This window comes from Anas platyrhynchos, chromosome 1 (genome assembly GCF_047663525.1).
Source record: "Anas platyrhynchos isolate ZD024472 breed Pekin duck chromosome 1, IASCAAS_PekinDuck_T2T, whole genome shotgun sequence".
Taxonomy (NCBI): domain Eukaryota; kingdom Metazoa; phylum Chordata; class Aves; order Anseriformes; family Anatidae; genus Anas; species Anas platyrhynchos.
Window position 1 is genome coordinate 112324369 of NC_092587.1, and position 22227 is coordinate 112346595.

At 35.6% G+C, this 22227-nt stretch overlaps 2 protein-coding genes across 4 annotated transcripts in view; one reads left to right on the forward strand and one right to left on the reverse strand.

The window, feature by feature from the left end:
- The window catches only part of SIM2 (SIM bHLH transcription factor 2), a 63452-nt gene extending 54393 nt beyond the window's left edge, over positions 1-9059 (forward strand). For both annotated transcript variants that reach the window (XM_072026916.1, XM_005012889.6), the window contains exon 12: positions 1827-9059. In XM_072026916.1, the coding sequence (XP_071883017.1) occupies positions 1827-2554 (728 nt within the window). In that variant the 3' untranslated portion in view covers positions 2555-9059. The remainder of the gene's footprint in view (positions 1-1826) is intronic.
- Positions 6295-22227, reverse strand: part of HLCS (holocarboxylase synthetase) — a 125465-nt gene continuing 109532 nt past the window's right edge. For both annotated transcript variants that reach the window (XM_027449127.3, XM_072026912.1), the window contains 5 exons: positions 18755-18822; positions 17562-17722; positions 14186-14300; positions 11110-11323; positions 6295-10650 (listed from right to left, as the gene is read on the reverse strand). In XM_027449127.3, coding sequence (XP_027304928.2) covers positions 10482-10650; positions 11110-11323; positions 14186-14300; positions 17562-17722; positions 18755-18822 — 727 coding nt within the window. In that variant the 3' untranslated portion in view covers positions 6295-10481. The remainder of the gene's footprint in view (positions 10651-11109; positions 11324-14185; positions 14301-17561; positions 17723-18754; positions 18823-22227) is intronic.

Sequence of the window (22227 nt, forward strand, 5' to 3'; positions counted from 1 at the left end):
TGTCAAGTTTGGGAAAAACACCAAAACTGGTATTCTGGCTTAGTTAAATCATGTTAGTTTTACCTCAGCAATTCTCAGCATGGATACTTATTTCATGGTAAGAATGCCAAAAGTGGAGTTAAAATTATAGTGGTATAATTACACTAGTAAAATTTCTAAGTTATTCTCAAGCATGTGGCTGAATCCCTGTTTTGATTTGTGATCCAAGAGGGCTCTTTTTCAACAGCTGACGAGAAGTCAGTTCACTTAGGGCTGCATATACTTCTTGGTACAGAAATGTCTGCATACAAATTAAAAACAATAACTTGAAAGGTTGTTGCTTCTTGGAGGATGGTGGGTTGATCAAGAAGAAATTGGATCCAGATTCCTGTTTAAATTCTGGTGTTAATTATGCGGTGCAACTCCCTCTGAAATTAATGAAGCTATGCATATAAAAAAAAAAGGTACAATTGAGCTATTTCTGCTTCCTCTGTTATACATGAAGGCTTTTCCAGTCTACTATAGCACAGGGAATATTTAATTATTAGCGGGTGCAGTTATGTCAGCAACTACTACATGGGAACTCCAAAACTTTTAAGATGTTGAATAAAATTTTTAGAAAAACAGAAAGCCCCTTTTACAAAAGGCATTTAGGGGTTCAGGACTTTCAGTAACCATGACACAAAATGGAGCTTAGGCTTAATTTGAGAAATATGGTAAGTGCCTCATTTAACCTTTAGCATAAAACTTTCAAATATGCCTTGTAGGAGTAGTATAACTGTCAAACTGTTAATACAAGATACTCAGCACAAAAAAATAGTACTCACATAATTTTAGCCATATTGTATGGGAGTGAGACAGTGTTTTTTCTTTCTCTTATCATTTGTTGATAGATAAGACTCTACTAAAGGAAAAGTTGTGTAAAACAAGCAGAAAATGCTAAAAACAATTCAAATTATTAAATGAGTTTAGCCACCATACAAAAGCTTCAGGGAAAAGATTCTCAATTTATTTTAGAGAAGCCTGAATAGAAATCCTAGGTTCCAAATCTCTTGAAAATTTAAGATTTAGCTCCTGATTTTCAGTGCACACCCAGTTCAGTACTCCTATATTTGAATGTACTTATATATTTATATTATTATTGAATATATTTTCAGTGTATACTGTAAATCACATTTATAGTATATGTACAGTTTCACCATATAAAAGTATCTCAAAGGCAGAGATCCAGCATTACTTAAGCTGCATTTCTGTTGCTCTCAATAGACATTTTTAATATCCAGAAAAAAAAAAAGTCTCCAACGTGATGGAAGTCAGTATCTAATACTATACACTTCCCCTTTCATTACAAGGGCAAGTGTCTAGTATACTTAAACAGTGACAGGAAAAATAAATTCTATTTTACTGTAATCACTGACATTTAGTAAATGTTAGACTTCCTTTGATAAATCATTTGTTGAGTTCTGAAAAGAGCTTATTAAGTCCGAGCAAGTCACTTTTCCTAATATTTAGTTCTTAGTTTTAGTTTCCTGATTTGACTGTGTTAACAATGACAGTGATTTATGATCATACAGTCAAATAAACAAATGGGCATTTCACATAGTAGCACGAAAAACATTTTTAGAATTGCTCAACACCTTTCTGAATGATTTTTGACTTTTCAGTACTGTCTTAGAGAAGCTTATCCAAAGCTACTGAGGCAAACGGGAGTGTCTCTGATGTCTTCAGTGGGACTTGGATCCATCCCAAAACAAATGGGTATTACAGTTCAGTCATAAAAATTGTCAGAGTGTAACTATTATATGAGCTCGTCTCCAGTAATTAACATGTTTTCTCTTTCCTGCAAGTGCCCATATCAAACAGAAGATACAACCAAGATGCTCTCTCTGACAACTTTACAAGTTGCACAGCACCCGTGCCAGGCAGCAGATATAAAGAAGAGATTTATGATTCCGGCATCATGAAACCCAACAAAATAGAGAACAGGATTCAGCCACCTCACCATCTTATTAAAGAAGAAAACAAGTTAGGCTTTAACAGAGACCTACAAGAAAAAATGAGCATTAATGAAAGTTCTTTTTCAAACTCAATAGCTAATTCCTTGCTGCCAAAATCAGAATGTTTCCAGCCTAAAGCTATAGGACAATTAAGTCATCTCCTACCAGTGCCCTCCGTATATGAACAAACAAGACGGATTTGTATGAAAGAACCCAAATATGGGCATATTAGTCACCATGCTACGAATCTAGATGAAGTGGACAGTGATGAGAGAATGAGTGTAAAGCTCGATCATGACTCTGAAAGTGAGTGTGTGATGGATGTAAGACCCTCTGGACAAGTTCCATTTGTGCTTCTAAATTATCACCATGTTTTAGCTAAACATGGCACGTTTCAAACTTCATCATGTACAGCAACAGGACATGTAGGAGAAAATTATGGATACAATTCTGAGGAAGTAAATACATTTATTTACAAAAACCAAAGCCCCTCATCAGCTTCTTCTCCAGAAACCCACAAGGAAACTGCACTACCACATTATATTGGAACTTCTGTAATAATAGCCAATGGAAGGTGACAGTAGTAGAAAAGTATTTACGTGTAATCGAGAAGCCAAACTGTAATGATTTCCAAAAAGCATGAGAAAACATGGTTACATTTACTGAGCATAGCTGAAGGTCAATGAGGGACAGACTTGTGTGTTCCTGGCAAGCCATGTGTAACAGCACCTTTAAGGTCGGGAAAAAAGAACACATCTAGCTTCAGTGCTTCGTTGTCAAAGATTAAGCTCTGGTGCCAGTGAGAAGACTTGTTACAGATCTTATTTTTGTTATTTTATAGTGTGCAACAAAATGAAATGATAGGTGTTATATGCAGAGATTTATATGAAGAACATTTTTTCCCTTATCCCCTCCTTCTCAAAGTACGTTCAAGATTTTTTTTTTTTTTAAATCATTATCATAAACTGTACACTCTAGTTTAGGTATTTTTGACAAACTGTGTGAAACCTTACATCAACTCTCCACCCGTATGTTAAAAATCATGACGAATGAACTTTGTTTAAAGAGTGGTGATTTTTAGTATCCATAATACAGTTGTAAAAACCAAACAGAACTCAGTTTGGAACATGCTTATTTATTAATTATCCAAAAGTTTTTAAAATAAATCAAATCTGAATTTGATTTATTTAAGATAGATAAGTATTCAGAGATTGTTACTGCCACCATTTAACTTAACAAGGAATGATATCATGACAAATTAATACATAAAAATATACATATTAAAGGGTTACAGGTCTTGTCATGGCAAATTGGGACAAATCACATAGTAGGAACTAAAGATTATTCCCCATAAAAATGTAATAAGAAAAAGAAACTTCTAAAAACTGTATTCCACTGAATATTCTGGGAGAACGCTGTGTAGTTTTTCAAACCAGCTAATCAAAAATACATTTAAATAATAGCACCAGAAAATGTTTTATTTATAGTAAAGGGAATAATGAACATTTACGCTTTATGTTAAACTTACTAGTAACCTTCTGAAGTTTGAAAAGTTCGTTTTTTAACACACTGCGCTTCCTTAAGCATAAATCTCATTGTCAACACAAAGGTAAGATTAATATTTGCCTGATTCATGCACTTCACAAATTATGTCAGTGGACAATCTGAATAAGGAAAGTCAGAAGTCATTGCACAACCACAAGAAACAAGATTGCACTTGAAGGAAAGCCAGGTTCATCATTGCTTTGAAGTGAACCCTTCACAAATATCTCGAGTTGTGTCAATAAACTAGAAAGCAAAAAGCATAGAGCATATACTTAAATTCTGCCCAGCCTATTAGGAACAGACCTCCCCCTCCTCCCCCCCCCCCCCCCCCCTTGTTTTTACTTCTTTGTAAAGTTTGCAAACCAAGAAATAAGGAAACATACGAATCTGTGTGTGTTTTCCTGACAAGTTGGTCCAGTTTGTCTTTCACCCACTTCTGAAACATTCACGTGCTTTTGATAAAACAGCATATGGCTCCATACATAATAGGTGTATATAATAATAAAGGTTTTTGTAGATCTGAGTCCACCATGTTTAGCTACATTTCTTAGCCCCATTCAAAGCTAGTTTACATTTTAGAAACTTTTTTTCTCTTATCAGACTCTCTCCAAAGAGACCTTTGCTAAAGAAAATGCTTACCTGGCTTGTGCAATATGGAAAAATACTTGCTCATGGATTGCACCTTGTCAGATAAAAATGTAATGAAATACACACTTTTTTAAAGTACACATTCTCCATCTTGTATGTACAGCAATAATATTCAGTCACCTCCTTGCACGTATGGATATTTATTGCTATGAGTAAACAATAATACTGTTAATGTGTTTGAAAATAATCTTCAGTATTTGTATTGCTTTCAATTAAAAGTTTAACACAGAAAGCTTTATTACAAAGCTAAATCAGTATTCATTTTGCAAATCCACAGCTGCCTGACTTAATTTGCTAAAAAAAGATACTTTTAATGACAAATATAAGCAAAAATATCTAATCAGTCACTACAAGAATAGAGACTTTGTAGCAAGAATAAAAAAATAGCAAAACCAAACCAACATATTCACTTTAATTGTACTCCTTGATTTTTCTAAAGCTAGAGAAGGCATTTCTCCAGAAATGTTGTGAGTATTATTATCATTCTGATTTCATTAATTGATGAGACTCAAGCTGGTTTTATAGTGGCTTTACTTAATAGCTTTCCCAGCCAGTGTTACTCACAAACGCACCCAACTTCTTAGAAGATACAATTATGCTATGACTTGTATGTTAATTTTCTTAAATTAAAACCATACCTTATTAAGGAGTAACTGACATTGTTTGCATCATTAAAAAGAAACCTGATGCACAACTCTTTCATACTACGTGTCTCTCCATACATACCTCATTAGTGCATTGCTGCACATGAAGTCAATCTGGTGTATTTTTCTGTTCTTATAAGTAATTCTCATAATAAAAACATGTTTTCAGGAACGTACAAATTAGGCTTTGGTTAAAAAACACCATTAATATTTTTCAGTTAAATACCACAAAATATTTTTCCAGCGTCTAGCTTGTTATTCACACTTCCAGGCTTTATTCAACAAGCCTGAGTAGAAGAGGTGTTCCATCACCCTCCCACAGATGTTTTGCAGTATATGACATTCAAATACACGATATTTCCCCGCTAGGAAATAATGAATCAATTATGCATTCACATATGATAATACAGAGTAGGTTTTAGAAAAGATCTGTGATTATAAAAGCAAATGTGTGAAACATTTTTCCTGCCATTCCAAAATAGAAACTGCAATTGCATATTCACATCTGGAATGTGAGTACATTATACTGAGAGAAAAATAAGAGTTCAGACATTGACTTTTAGTCAGTTAAACTACAGATGTTTATAGTATGCTATTACTGTAGAATGTGGTACAGCCATTGACAGTGGCAATGTTTTTAATAATTGGAAAAAATTATGTCATGTAAGTGGAGTGTGAATTGCATTATGTTATGAAAAATAACCTAAGTTCTCTCCATCATACTTATTCGAGCCAGTATAGATATCTTTATCATAGATAACTTTATCATGCAATTTGATGGGATTTAAAATCTTGGGAGAGGTCAGGCCTAGCAAGTAAAGTCTATGCAGAATGAAAGAGAGGAAGAGAGTGAGAGGGGTAATGATTTACCAAAATATAAAGTTGGAAGTGTTAATCCCATATTGATGTCTCCAAAGTTTTTATCCTTTTAATAGAAACAGTGCAATGTAAATAAGGTGGTAAGGGAACAGACTTCTCTCCAGGTTACAACCATGTAATTTCAAAAGGGCATTTAAATAATTTAATGAAATTAAGCACAGTGGACTATAGGTGTAAAATCTGCTAACAGATCACTGAGATAAAGTGGAAATGCTCTCTTTATGAATGGGATACCTGCCAGATATTAGCATTTCTCTAGAAATCACAAAACACCACACCAAGCATTTTTTCAATGTTTCAGTCATACTTCAAAAGCGACACAGAAAAAAAATAATTTCATTTTTTCCTGAACATTAGATTTTGCCTTTTTTTTTTTTTTATATGATGCAGATATGAGCTATTTGGCAAATGTAGGTGAAAAAGCACGCAAAACAAACAACCTATTAATGCTCAGAATTATATATGTATTCCCTAAAAATGTAAAGCATTTTTGCTTATTTATTATGTAAAACAGAACTGTTAAAATGATAATAAAGTCCTGTAGCCAAAGGAAAAATGAGTTTGATTTTTTTTTACTACAAAACACAAGGTTTCACAAAGAATAACACTGTATATTTGAAAATTTATTTCAATTATGACACTATATTTGACAGTGCATCATAAAATACAAGGAATTATGTATTCTGTTTAAGCCACATCGCATTTTAAAGGGAGAGTCTTGGAGAATGGAAAATAACACAGAATCACTAATGAAACACCCTAATGCAAGATATTCAAATACAGCATCAGTTTATAATTTCTCCCTGCAGTTCTTTTTTCTCAGTTGTTTGCTACATGATGATACTCTGCTGCATGCCACCATTTTTTGACCTCTGTTCTTACTTCAGTCCAGATTTAATTTCTTTGGTGTCTGATCATTGCTGTGCATCACTACCATAACTTATGCATGCAAATGCTTTTATCAAGCCAGCTTCCCCCAGGAATGAATCAACTGTTAGCAGCGCAAATCTTTTTCACGACACCTACTAAGCTGTACTTCAGAAAAATTTGATGTAGCTATTGCATATTACAAAGTAGTTGCAGAGAGTAATTTTTTAGACTGCTGAGGTCTTGTAGCTGGATCTGAAAAAGCAAAAAATAATTTAAACCCCCCAACAGTTGCACAATTAAACAGCAGCATAAAGAATTAAATACTTTAATATTATTTCTAGATAATAGCCCTTGAAGTATATTATATTTGCTGGATAGATTTTAACAACTCTCTGAAGTCTTTTAAAACATTTTAATAGAAGTGAGATGTACTGCTTGAACTCTTAAATGTTAAGTACATTATTACTTTTTCAAATCTTTGGAAACAGCATTGGTTCTGTCTGGACACAACCTGCTTACTCTTTCTGAACACAGACATGCCGATACACTCTGCTTGCTCTGCAAAAGTTTTCTTATCAATAAACAATCTCTATAGATATTTTCACAATGTGTAATTCAAGAAACGTTGTAACAGTCTAAGAGAAAAAAATGAAGTCACAGAAATATGGACACCATAATAAATGTTTTTGAAAGCACTTCATCGAGAAAATAGTTTAAGATATGACATCAGCCTCACAATGAAATAAGTGATTTACTAATCTAGACATTTAATAAAATTAAACATTTTCAGTGCATTACTTCTGGATCTGGAGATGTCTGATTCTCTCCATACCTATGTTCAGAGACCATACTACACCACATTTGTCTGTCTTATGTAAAGAACAATAATAAAAATGATTTCCATGCAAAAATGTTGTGGTTTTCTGGGTGTGCCAAGTTTGCCGTAAAAAGAACAAGATTACTGGCTGTGCTCCCCAAATACCTTAAGATAAGTGCAGTATAGGAAGGTTGACTGGCTTTCTTGACAATAACAGCTGCTAGCCAGAATGACCTGATTCCGCTGTTCTGTATGTAACATGAATTTTCTTTGTGAAGTTCTTTGGTTCTTCTGAAGGAAAGGTCAAGTCTGTAACAAATGCTTTATCCAACTCAAGGCTGTTTCCACAAGACAGAAGGTAGTTTTACACACACAGGAAGAGGCCACTAAAAAGTTGAGGCAAAGTGGTATTCCCACACCATCTACCTATGCTCTAACAAATCCACTAGTTCTAACAAATCCATTAGTTCTTATTTATAGAAAGAAAGTTCAATGCTAAGTTTCAATGCAAACCTTTTCTGAATAATCTTATAATTCAAAGCAAGAATAAAACACGCTTTTCATTAAAAAAGACTTTGAAGAAATCCAAAATGGAATGATAGCAACCATGAAATATTGCAGCGTTTCTTTTACCATTAAAAAATACATCTGTCTTCTGCTCACTGTGATAGCTTAGTGAAGTGAAATTTTGCAGGTACTCCATCATGTTCTTCCAACATGAACATGTTTTATCATTTTTCCCCATCATTCTTATATAGTACTTGTCCCTAGCGTGGGGAGAGCATGTTTTAAGGAAGCAATTCAAGTCAAAACCCGATGCCCAGCCTGATCATTAAAAGGAATCTCTACAGGCACTCATCAGTGTATCTGGAATATGAGTGATATCAATGATGTTTCCTGTTGGCACAGTCTACTGTACCAAAACAGAGATAGTGTTTTAGCTACAAATTTCATATTGAGATACAGATCTAAAGTTTTGTAAAACTCTGTGGTTGAAAAAAACAGTACCAGAAATTTTGCTTTCCACAACTGACCAGCAGCAGCATGCAATGCTTATGAGCTACTTGAAGGAAAAGGTAAAAAAGAAGTGAAGATGCACAAAGATGTATACATATACACATGCACACACACAAACACACTACATATATGTATATATAAATGGGCTCTTTTTTATTTAAACTTTATTAACTCAGACTCAAATTTAATTCAATTATAATATACATCAATATTTGATTCTGAAATAAAGGTAGCTGCCAAAAATTAACAGCCCAAAGCAGTTTTGAAGCATCTGGTGGGAAAATGTAAAAATCGGTGTTCGTGTGTATCATTTTAACTAAGCCAATTAACAGCTGTCTACACTCCACTGTACAGTTCTATGAAATATTGGTGTGCAGTCTCATATGATGCAGATCACAAGGGAAAACAAAACAGCAGGGGACAGACAACCAGGCACACACACTAGTATACTGTGATATGGAGCAAAAAGTCCTGAATGTAAGAGGGACAACTTAATTTTTAGCACTTGCTGCCAAACCACCTAAAACCTAATATGTGAGGATTACTCTAAATTACCATTACAGACTAGCTTCCTTGCTTTAAGACTTCTTGGCTTTGTAACTGAAACAATCTACTAACATGTTCAGATTGTTTATGAGGTGAACTTTAACCTAAAAAAAAACATTTCTGGCTAGTAGACAGAAGTGCTTTGTGGAAACCAATTTGGCTGATCCACCTTTAGTAGGGACAAGGTAACATAATAAGCAGTGCTGCCTACTTGAGGAAATGAAGCTGGCCACATCACACCTATGATAAACTTTTCGTTTGTAGAGAACCATTTGAAGTGCTCTGGTGGCCAGCCTCCTGGTGCAAATTCATCTTGCACAGGAGAAAAACCCAACAATCTGCCTATCCAACAGAAGCTCCCACACGTCTACCTTACAATGTTTTCCAAACATGACCACACTAATGCTCTGCAGCCAGCCCCAAAAGCAAGTAATTTCCAGGTCAGCAGATGTTAAACCTCTTGTTCTCAGTGGTTAGCAGCAAAAACAGATGCCCTACTTTGGGAAAGGAGAGGTGAAACCAGAAACCATGGAAGAGAGTTTGGACACAGATAACTGAGTGTTTTCTTGTTTTCACTGTAGTAATTGTTTATGGCAGGGATCTTAAAGAGTGGGGCATTTTCTCTTACTTATTCTCTTAACTTCTTTACTACAACATTAGAATTAGAATTAAACTCTAAACTGTTTAGACTTCCATCCTCTGGAATGGAATCCTACAATAACCCAGATAAGAGCTTTTCAACTAGGTGTTACACCTGTCATGACCTCCAGTGGTCTATTCTTATAGGGCTAAAACCTCTCAGAAGACTGTAATTTAAAGGAGATATGAGATGATTTGCTTAGATCCAACTGAGTAGGAAAAGCAAAAATACATTGGTATAAACAACCACAGTTCTTACGAGCTGATGGAAAACTCTCCAAAAACTCAAGGCAGCCATGACAGAGTTGCAGACCTGAGACCAAAGCACAGTATGTAAACTGTTGTATAGGTCCATATGGAGAAGAACCAAGTCAGCAAGGTTCTACTTAGACCTGAAGCTAAGCACAGTGGCAAGCCCACTAATTCAGAAATATATGATGAGCTCTTCTAGATGATTCCACTGCAGACAACAAAAAACCCTGAATCTAGTTAGTAAAAATATGGTAAATATGTAAATCTTGTACAGTATTGCACTAAGCACAATCAAAACACCCCTTCTTAAAACAAAAGATTTAACCAAATACAGTGTGTAATCAAAGAAGTTCTGTTCATTATAAAGTATTCCTTTGAAATCAGGGTCCTTTTAAAGAAAAGGTACTTACAAAGAATGGCAACTTAGATGCGTTTTTAAGTTAATACATAAGAATAGAGGACTTTAGCAAAAAGATACTTCTTCTTAAACTGTTGAAGTTATCCATCTCAGAGAACAAAGACATCAGAAATTGGAAGAAAAACAAAAAAACAGCCACGCCATCAACCACCCTCCCACCTTTAAGCAAGCTTAGGGGCTTGGTGTTGAACAGTAAAGAGCCTTATTTGCATTGTGAGCTCTGAGGACTGTTAATGCTTTGGGATTATGAGGTTTCTCAGCATGTCAAAAGAGTTGCCGTCTGGATGCACAGACTCTACACCTTTGCCTTCTTCATGAACTTGAAGGAATCCATAATCATCTATCCCAACTATCCATGCGATTGGGCCCTCCTCATTGTAGAGATGGACTTGCTTACCACTGTCGTTAAAGAAAAACAGACAGTTATGAATTAATTGATTGCAGAAACAATAAAAAAATAACAGAGGACTACTACCTGGTAGAATATTCTCACTTTATGGGTTCTTAACAGAGAATGTTTTTCAGCAATATTTTCTATTTCCTGCTTTACTTTCTTTCAGTGGAATTAACAGTTAAAACCCCCATCACCTCTTTTTTTTTTTTTTTTTCCTTCCTTTTGGTAAAAGATGATTACAGCAGCTTTGTAAAATACTTAGAAACACTCTTTAACCTGTGCTAGTTCATTGATTTTACTATGTGTTATTTTCATTCTCACCAAAGAATTACGTCCTATTTAGGAACATATATTTCAGTTAAGTCACCAGTTTTAAAGGCAACCTGGTAGAACACTGAAAATGGAAGATAAAACATCCATGAGTTATCTCAAACTTTCTTAAAAGAGAAGAACATTATGCTTACCTGTGTATCCAGTACTTGTAGTAACGGGGAAGAACTCCGTTGGGCCCTTTCTCCTGAAAAATATCTATAAGCCTCTCTAGCACAGTTACAGTTCTTGCAATAAGGCAGTCTGCAGTTAAAGGCTTCAGTTTTGTCCCCTCTTCCTTATTAAATTTTGTGATGAGGTCATTGATGCATATGGTGGGGTTGCTGTTGTTCACATTAAATCCAAAGCCTGAAGAAGACAAACCAAAAGAACAGGACAGGATTTTTAAATATGACTATTTTGTCTCTAATAAAAAGTTTGTACTTCAACTAGTTGATATATTATTATCTCTGAGGATTTTTTTTCCAGTATTTCTTCAGTCTCTTATACCTCTAAATCTTTCTATTTGCATAATTACAAATTACAGTCCAGATTTGTTTCTTGACCTTAAAGTGCCTCTTCAAAATTGTAGAAGCAAATCCAGTACGGTCCTTTCAACAAAACACCACCCTATCATGGATGTAGGAAGATGTGAAGTGGCAACTTGTATATTGGTTCAACATCAAAGTGAGAAATTCTTTTACTAAGTAGACAGGTAATTAGCTAATTGAGAGCAAATCCCTGATCATACTCTGACATGCAGTTTTATCTCTCAGTTTAAAATTTAATTAAGAGTACTTTCTGTTTGCTACATTTAGCTGATTTCATTTTCTGAAAATTAAGCTTTGTTACTCAGTTGATTAGACTTGTTTGGCTTGCTGTGAAAAGCCCAGAAGATTTAAGTTTGCTGGGTAAGACTCCAGTTTGCTTAATCTATTTTACCACAGCATATCCTTTAGAAGCCTCAAGTCTCTCACTGAGATTTCTCCAGCTAGAATAAGGTTGGCAGAATGCCTTTCTTATTTAAATATGCCTCCTGGGGCCTTTTTTGCAGCCTGCTGAAACAGGCTTCAAGGGATGTAAAGAAATATATTGTATTACCTGTTTATTTTTTCTCCTAATAATTTGGATTTTTCTTTCCTCAGACATTTGGGATAAAACACCGGTCCTGTCAATCAGGTTTAGACATGATGCACCTCCATCTGTAGGAAGGCTCAGATGTGTTGTTTTGTAAATTTGCTATTAATGAGACTGTTCATATATGGAATTAATTGGTATTAACCATGAAGAGAAGAATCTCTTCAGTGAAAAGGAGTTTTTGACTTCTATCTAATCAGAGAATGCGTAGAGGAAAGCCACAGTAATATCAATGCCAGGATATCAATCTCATTGAAATGAGGAAAGATGTGTTATCAGGATGATACAAAGGAAAAAGAACTGGAAAAAATAATATGCCATGCCAGCAGATCACTACTCAGCTGTTTAAACTCAAATATAGTACAAGTGAAGAAAGAATGACAGTGCTCATTATGCTCTCTTATGTACTGTCAGGGTGCAAAATGCAGCCTTTGAGTCCATCTGCAGGCTAAAGGCACTCAGGTGCGTATTTATGGAGATCACTAGTTTCCTAAAACTAAAATGGACATGAGAAACATACTGAGATGATGAGCTCAGATGAGGCAGTAGCATCTGGGAATAAGCATGGTGGCAAAAATGTAGACAGCTAATCTGAAAAATACGAGGTTCTCAGGACTCTTAGGGCATCTTTTCTTGCCTATGTGAGAAGAGTAAATAATAATAATTTAACACTGACCTTGCAGCATGTTGATGTGACTATCATGTCTTCCAATTCTAGGGCTAGTACTGGCTTGAGCATCTGTGCACTGTTCTCCCCTACTCTGGGCAGGTATCCCTTAGCTCCACACAGAGGTAGACAGAGCTTTTGCAGGTCAGGCACACTGGCTGTCCCTTTCGGTCCATTTATATTTGGCTACCTATGTCTGTTCTGAATCTGTCCCTTACATCAAAGAAGTATATTCTGCAGAACTCCTCTTCCAAAAGTCCTGCAACAATTAAGTACTTTTTTTTTTTTTAATTATGTTTTAAATGTGTTCTTTTACTCTTCCTTTTTCATACAAGTATGAACATGAACTATGCCATCTGTGAGGCCTCAAGCACACAGTACAGGTGAGAAGGCAGGTTTGTCTCTTGCCAACCTTTCTTCTAAGGTATTTCTCAGAGCAGTGAAGCTATATATGTGACCTGTGATTCTGATCATTACCCTCATGGGATTTTCCTTATGAGTGCTAAGTAATCTGGTTGATGGGGCACAGAGAGACTCTAAGCATCTCAGTTTAACTTCCATTCTGTAAACGTAGACCATCTCCAAAATGAGGATATAACAATTAAACAGAAAATATAATGGTTGGGCTAGCTTCACAGAAGAAGGTGGTGGAGATACTTTGTCTTTGACGCCTTTCCCTGTTAAAGCACTGGCACCTGCTGAAAAATACACATACAGTCTTTTGGGGACTGGCCTTGCTACCTATCTGGAAGGCTATTAGCTACTAGACTTCCAGATAGACTGTTCATCTTCAAAATGAACAAACAGTCTGTCATTCCCTACCCTGCCCCTCCCAGCCTTCCTAACCACTTCGCAAATTTTATGTTTTCAGAGAACTAAACAAAGAGAGTATTTAATCAAATAATTGCTACACTGCTGCTTCACTGGCAATATGCCAATTTCTGAAAAGATATCAACAGAAGCAACTTACAAATAAATTTAAAAGGACAAAAGGAGAAACAGAAACATTACTGTGAGTACATAGCTCTTTCTCTCCTAATTTAAATGGCATGTTATTTACCTATTTGTCATGTTGAAAAAAAATGAAAACCAAAAAATCATACATTTTTCTGTATATTCTACCGGTTTTGCAATAGATCAAGGACATTTTCCCTCTCTCTTGTAATGCTCTTTCTTTGAACCCCATTGCACCAGCCCAGATGCTTGCATTTATGTTTTCCTTGTCAAGCATATGGAATTCTTAAGAAGAATGAAAACATTTACTTTATGTGCTTTCTTTTGTTTTAATACTGTGCTTTATTTCCTTACGCCCGCTGTCATTATTTCTTCTTGTCCTTGTCATTTGAACTCATAAAGACATTAACAGCAAACTTCTTTAGTTAAAAAAAAAAAAAAAAGTGTAGAAAAGCTTAAAAATAGACACTTACCAATAAGTATATGAAATGTTGTTTCAATAAGTGTAGAGGTTACCAGAACTCCACCAAGCTTCATAAGATCACTGTAATAAATATCATTTGGCCATTTTACTCGTAGCTCAATGTCCTAAAGAAGCAAAACCATATACATTTAGAAACAATTTGCTCTCCGAAACTGGTTATAAGAACATGGCTCATTCATCACTCCATATTCTATATTTTCTATACCTCTTTCCCACACTGTATACGATACTGTTAACTCTTCATAATAAGAACCTATTTAAGGGTTTCACAAGTGTTACTGATAAAATCATGGTAACATGGTTACATGGTCTACTAAAGAGGCTGACAGCTGTCAGAGAAAAGTTTAAATTTAGTTAAAAAATAAATAAATGATGGTAGATAATAAAGTCTTAGGGCAACCAAAAGGAGAACTAAAGATAGTAGAGATTTATAGACTCAAAATTGTATGGTTTTGTAGAATTCACTTACTTAATTCATTATGTCCTATTAAAGAACTGAAAGATCTGTTCAAGAGAGATGAAAACTGGTAGCAAGTGTGGGTTACTGCTGATAAAGTGTAAGGGATCAGAGTAAATCCACAATAATATCAACTCTAGATTTGAGGATCTTCGCAGAAACCAGACAAGGAGACAATGACATCTTGAATTTAGCAGACAGGAGAAATTCCAGTTCACAACTATGTAAATACTTCAGCAATATTCTAAATATATTCATGCTTTCGGCAGCTATGCTGAAGAAACCGTGGAGCTGGAAACACAAACTGTGCTGTATGACACCGTTCCAGTGCAATAGAGAAGTTTTTGTTGAAACCATAGAACTGAACTGAACTTTGCACTGGCTACTTAAACACAAAAAGAAAGCAATGTGCTTCTTGTAGTTTGAAAAACTGCATGACTGTATCCCAAGAGGCAGATTATGGGAGGTGCTCCAGGACTACAAGAGCCATATTCCCTCCTATTGTAGATTATAAAATCCCTTTACAGGATGTGTGAAAACTGCACCTGGATCCATGTCTACTTCTCTGACAGATTTAAAGGCCAGAGAGGAGTCCATTATACATACACTGACAGGAAATACTAACTGATTTTGCTATCAAAGCATTCTAAGAGAATACCACCAATTCATATTCATTACAGAAAACAACTTGACTCTTCACACTGTGAAAGGATTTAGAGAAGACTCTTGAGACATGCAAAGTATGCCACAGTTAAACAGTATTATCAGTGTTAAGAGACCTTCTGAAGGTAACCAAAGGAGACATAACTTTCCTTCTGCAAAAGAACAACAATATATTCACTAGATTTTACTTAGGGAATCCGTATGCCTGTAAGACACTGGGCACTTATTTAGCATGGCAACTGAGGTCACAAGCAAGCACGAAAAGCAAACAAGTCAGTGGGGTATTTTCGTGAGACAGACTACACAGTGAAGAGTTGTGTTGTTTGCCACAAAACAGAGTGACAAGGTTCTGCATAACTATCAGTGTGTCAAAGTACTGATGGGTAAGGCACAGTGGGAATGGAGAATGTTCTTATTTTCCTTTACTAGAGTGAGATTTCTGCTGTTCTCAGAACAGGAAAGCAAAATACTCTCTGGGATATAAGCTTGTTTGAATTTGCAGCACTAACATCTGACAGGAAAACTTACAATTGAACTGTCAGAGTTTGTCAAAAGAAAGCGCAGAACAAAGGCCTCAATCGCTGCCTATTTAGAGCTGCAAACTTTCATGACAGAATCCTAAAAACGATGACTGAATGATAAACTGAAACACATGCATTTCATATCTGTCTATGGAAATCCTGAAATGGACTTTGGGCATAACAAACCCCATTAAAGTGTGTTTAAGAAATATTAAGATTCCCCATACTCCCACAGAGGTAAAGAAATTCAGAGGTAAGAATAAAACCACTTCTCTAAATTAGCCCACTGTTTTCAGCTGCTACAGTTTGTATGGCATGGCTGTTAATCTGACATAAAGAAAAGCCTGGCAATACACAAGTCTAAATAAAGGGCAAATTGAAGCTCTGAGTTTCAGACAAATCCTTGAATTTCCTTACTTCAGTGTACCTGAGTCGAGACCTGTAACACTGTTTTAACCCATCGTCTAGGACTTGACTTTCTGGCGGGTGGGATGGGACACCACAACAGAATTCAATCCTCTCAAATATCCCCAGGATGTGTATTGGAAGACTTTTTAGTATGCATTTCACTACTTGAAAAGAGATTCAGCAGCTTTGCCTGGGTGATACCAAGCTACTGGGAGGACAGGAAATGTCCAAATAAGTTTGGTATCCCGGTATCTGCAATAGTGGTACATATCATCTTTATAGTAATATTTAGTACATCAGTCACATTCTTCCTCTTGAATGCAATAAAATAGAAAATGCCACAATATATAGGGGTAGGCATACGGAAGCAAAACCACCTCCATTCATAAATTAACTCCTTCCCTAGTCAGACTCATATTTTATAAAACTAACCCTTGTCCCTTCTATTCTAAATGGTTAAATTATTCACTCTAGCCAAATATTTTATATTGCAAATTTTAGCCTGAAGCATTTTGTTTTTATAGTCAAGTTATGAAGCACTGAAGTTAGAAGGTTTTAATAGAAAGGCTGACAGACCCTAAACTTCAGCAAAGCTACTGGGTGCCACTATAATAAAGTTCATGTGTAAATGTGTATAAGTCATTGATTTTCTGTAATATAGGAAACATATGCTTTAGTTAACTACTTCTGTAAAATACCAAAGTTTTATAGTTAGCAAATATTAGGAAATGGTAACATTAAAAAGGAGATATATGAGGTGATGAAGAAGACTGGTTCTTCATTTTAATACTGATGACAGGACACTTGATTCCCTCTTGAGAGCAATACTCCTAAGTTTTTGCCTTAGAAATCAGTTTTCAACTTTAAACAAGGGTTGGAAAAATCCTTTAAAAGGGATAAAATGACCACTGAAACAGAACTGACAAAAAAAGCAGAAAAGGATTTGTCAGTTTTATTCATTTTTCCTTCCTCCCTCTTCCCCAACTCCTTCAGAACCAAAGCAAATCAACTCAATTGTTAGACAAACAAAAAAGACATTTTCTTTATTGCTGAAGACCGAGTCTTAAGTTTCATCAGATTATGAGTGAAATGAGGGTAGTATACTTAATCAGCTCAATAAAAGGCAGTATTCATCATATGCATACTAGATTTCTTCAAACATATAAATTAAGTATCTATGAAGGCTAAACTTACTACTGTTGTTTACCACTGTACTAGTGTTGTGTCATTCAATGCAAAGAAGACATAGTAAAAACTCAGAATTTAAGGAAAATGGAAACAGAAACAGGAATTTTAATAAAATTAAAGTGAGATACCTCATATCCTGGAATTGATCTAACTGATTCTACCATTGCCAAGGACACTAGGTGTTGAATAAAAGGAATTCTCTGGCCCAGGTTGGAATGTAGAGGAACTGTGATATGCAAAGTGGATAGTGCACAACCCATGGGACTGAGCCAAACATTTCCACCACGACCTGGGGGGGGGAAAGAAAAAAATTGCTTTCAACACAGGAAAAAATATTTATTAAAAACATCACTTTGTTCATGCAGACAACTACAGAAGAGAAAGATTCAATAGTACCAACCTGAGAACATACAAAAAGTCCTATAAAGGAGTTTCCAAACTTATTTTGAAATTGAGAATTTAAAGTGCAAAGCTTTACCTTTTTTAAAACAAACAAACAAACAAGCAACAACAACAACAAAAAGCAGGTTGTTTAGAGTGCATTCTGGTACTGGTTTCCTATAATGTCCTAAATTACTTGCTTCCAAGCTTTGCCTGGTATTTGGTAACATACACATTTCAAATAATCTTGCTTTGCTTAAGTTAAGAAATATTTGCGAAGATCCTCTGTGTGTATCTACAAATTCATCCACATTGTGGAATCAATTTGACACATGCTAGATCTGACTCAGAAACCAGCTAACTGACTTTATGTAGATGTGTTCAGAAAGGCTTATTATACTGGGCACTGTGCTGTTCTAATAAACTGAAAGTGGCTTTTATATCAGTGGTAGCACTTTTCTAGACAAGAGGCATAACCTGCTTGTATTTACTTGCAAAAGATTGTGAAAGTCCATATAACGTTTCAAGACAGTCTTGTAGCCTACACAAAACCTCTCTGACAAAAGTCTTCCAGTCTGACAACCCAGTCTTGCTCTAGTTAAATCAAACCGGAGTTCTGATTTGGAAGTCTGAATTGTATTACACTAAATGTAGTGATGGCAGTTTCCATGACTGGAGACTTTCTGGCAGAAAGTAGAAGACCACTAAATCATTTCTGCAAAAGCCACCAAACATCCTGAAAATGTTTACTTTGGTCTCTGTTAACTTAGGTTTTGAGTTTAAATCCACAGTTAAGCAGGAGGAGAAGAGAACACTATTATTCTGTAGTTTATTATCAAAAATACTCATAATGTATCTTTAACGAAGCTATGTAACATTAAAATGTCCTATTTTGTATGTTTAATATGCATTTATTAGCGCAAGAAGGAAACTTACTAACCTTTCCCTTGTGTTTGTCGAACAGCAATTGCTATTAAACCCATCTCCTCAGGCAACTTGAACATTAACCTGCCAATTAAGGAAAAAAAAATGCTTATCAGCTGGAACACTAAGCTACATTCATGAAAATCTAGGTTTAAATATCAGGTAATATTTTACTTTAACATTGCACTACCATTTATCCGTTTTCAGTTAATATTTATTCTTGACCAAAAAGCATTAGAATATTAAAAAAGATTAATTGAAAAATTATCATGTAAAACATTACCGTATCTGTTACACTGGAAAAAGTTATAGCCATAGTTCATTTAAGGTGCCTTCTGATAACATACGTTTTGTATTTCTTCACATTTTCTTGAAGTGCTTATTTTTTTGCGTGTCGCTATCTTCAGTAAGTGACAACTAGCAATTCTAGACATTTGTTTCTACTTAAAGCAAATTTTTGTTCATACTACAGAATATAACAGCAGCAGTTTCTGATTATTTAGAAAACCAATATGGTGGCAATAAAGCAGTTTAAAAGATACACTATCCCCTGAGAACTAATTATGATTTAACTACAGTAAATAAATCTACACCTTCTGAGAGCTCTAGAGAACACTGGCTTATTTTAGGCTTGTGTTCTGCTTTTAAAATAGTTTCACTTAAAAGAATACTAACTTTCCTCTGGGGATAAGTAGAAAGTGCACTTTAACACCACCAAATGAGTCAATGCAAGACTTTAAAAAAGAAGAAAAAAACCCTACTGTGAGAACTTAGTTCAAGCCGCTTTAAAACAGATCTGAACTGTGCTGGGATCCTTCTTCATTTCACATTTTTGGGGAAGAGTTATTTAACAGATAAAATAGATATTCAAGATGGTGCCAGCAAGGCAAACCCAGAGAGTGATTTATAGCCTAAAAACCTCCTTCCAATATGGGCACAAATATCATGTTGTTCATTCATATAAAAGTGGTCTTGTCTCGGAGATAAGTGCAGTCCAATCCTTCAGAGTTATTTCCTCTGAATTTCAGATACACATGAGAGGCCTTTCAAGTTCAGAAATCAAGCAAGTATCCCTGAGCAGAAGGGACCAGCTCCAAGCAGAAATGTGCCCTTACTGCTCACTAGGCACAAACATTTTGGCAGACATCAGGTTAAGGAACCATCTGTCTCTCCTGCTTCAGTTTGCAAAGTAGGGCTTTAGTAACTGCTGGGGCGGCATCAGTAGCAAAAAGTTTCAGAATAGCTTTCAGATGGCTGACTTGCTTTCACGATCATCAAAATGGTAGGTTATTTGAGGGCCCTAGCAAAGTCTGGATCATAAATGCCTTCACTCATCTGAAATACTTGAACCAAAACTGACAGAAGCCATAACAGGCCCAACGATGTTTTTCCACAGTACCACAGCATCAGTGAGACATCATCACTCAGCAATAGCCAGATCTTTTTACCAGTCCCCTTCTGTTTCACATGTAATATGGCTCGATAATTCCTTCCTTTGGACACTATTGATTAGGCATCAAGACCAGGATCACCCATCTACCTTCAGCATTAAAAATACACCTCCACTTATGCTGGGACCTAACAGTAAATCTTAGGCAGCTCTTTATGCCCCCCATGTGGCTTCAGCACTGTCATCTGGGAACAGCATGATTTCAGTTACAACAGCAAGTTCATGGTTTTGCAACAAGAAAATCTAATTTAAATTTGGAAGTACTGTTAGGAAGAGATTACAGGCTTTGTCAAAATACACTGATTTCTGTTTCTTCTCCATTCATACTTGTTTATAAATAGGCAAAAAAAAAAAAAGTCATGTGCTGCCATGATGGGAGGAAAATAATCAGAGCAGGAAAAAAAGTAATTATGAATCCAAAACACAGGTTTTAGAACAAAGAGATATGATTAACAGCACACATGAATGTAGCTATTAGAGGCTTGGCAGCAGGTAACAACATATTAAACACAGAGACTGAGTTTGTGCTTTTAAGGGTCAGGAAGAAACTCTTTAAGATGGACACAACATGGGGAAGCTGTTAATAGCCAGACTGATACAGAAAGGGACAGATAGATTTATTTTTACTACTTCCTGAGATTGCTCTGGAATTACCATAAAGACTATGATGGTAAAAGAAAAAAAACAACAACAACAAAAAATATCCCCTCCAACTTCAGAGCTTTGTAAATTGCGTGCGCTCGTTATTTTATTTTTTATTTTTTTTTCTGGGAGACACAACTTGTATTTTCCTTACCAGGAAGAGTAACTGTACGTGCACTTTTTTACATATTGACTTCCCCTCTTTTCTTTCAACTTAATCAGTTGCAGACTTAACCATTTCATTTTTCTTCAGAGTAACTTAGTCACAATGTTCAACATATTTTTCCCCTAAATTTTTGCCTTCATGAAATTCTTTTTTTTCTGGCTTGCTCTACACTTCAGGTCAAAAGAACACACTGAGATACAGAACATGAAACATCTGAAAACAAAGTTATGCATCAGGAAGGATATCAGACAGCATTTACATGACCATAGAAGAACATACTTGAATTTTAGGTAAATTTCTCTTCTCTGCTTTGAACATTTTTGTGTTATTTTCCAAAATGTAAGCGAGGCACTTTTGATACTTAGGAGTATTAAAACAATTGGAAGATTAAGAGATCGTATACACAAAACCCACCACCCTATTACACATCCTATAAATGGTGTCAAGAGTGATAAACAATACACAATTGTTTTATAGAAATTTCAAGTTGAAGAAGGTATCTGTCTTCATGAATAGTCAACATAATGACTTTTCTTCCTACATGAATGTAATATGGGAATTGAAACCACAAAAACTATGTTTTGAATAATGTTAACAGCCTGACAACTATAAATTTCATTGATGTTGTGGGTTTAAGGTTGAAATTCTCATTAATGCATCCTGCTGTGTTACAGTATTGCAGAGGTATTACAAGAGGCAGCATTACATTCCAGATGTTAAAATACCTGGGCACACGAGGGTAAATTATGAAGTCCCCTCACTCCCAAGTTTCTTGCCTGAAAATCTCACTCTCAGATAGCTTGTTTGTAACTACTATTTACACAGCGAATTATAAAACAACATAAAAACAAAACTTTCAATGTTTAGTCAAATGGAAAGGCCCATGTCTCTTGATTAGTTTCTTGCATTACTTTGAACAAAAAGGTGGCCCAAACACTTGCCTTACTTCTTTATATCCACTGCTTCTGTCCATTATGTCTAGTTTGAAAATAAGCAGTGTGGCCACTAGAATCTTTCCGAAACTCTCCACTGCCATCCATTTACAATTCATAGCCTTTAACTGCACGGTGCTGTGTCTGATTCCAAGCTGTGCGTCCTGAATGGCCTCCTAGAGGGCATGCTGGCCAAGCATAGCAGGTCTCCAGTCCTCTCTGTGAGACCTTCCCTAGTGGCAGCACTGATTTGGGTCTCTGTTGCCCACCTGGAAGCCTGTTTTCAAGAGAACTTGAAA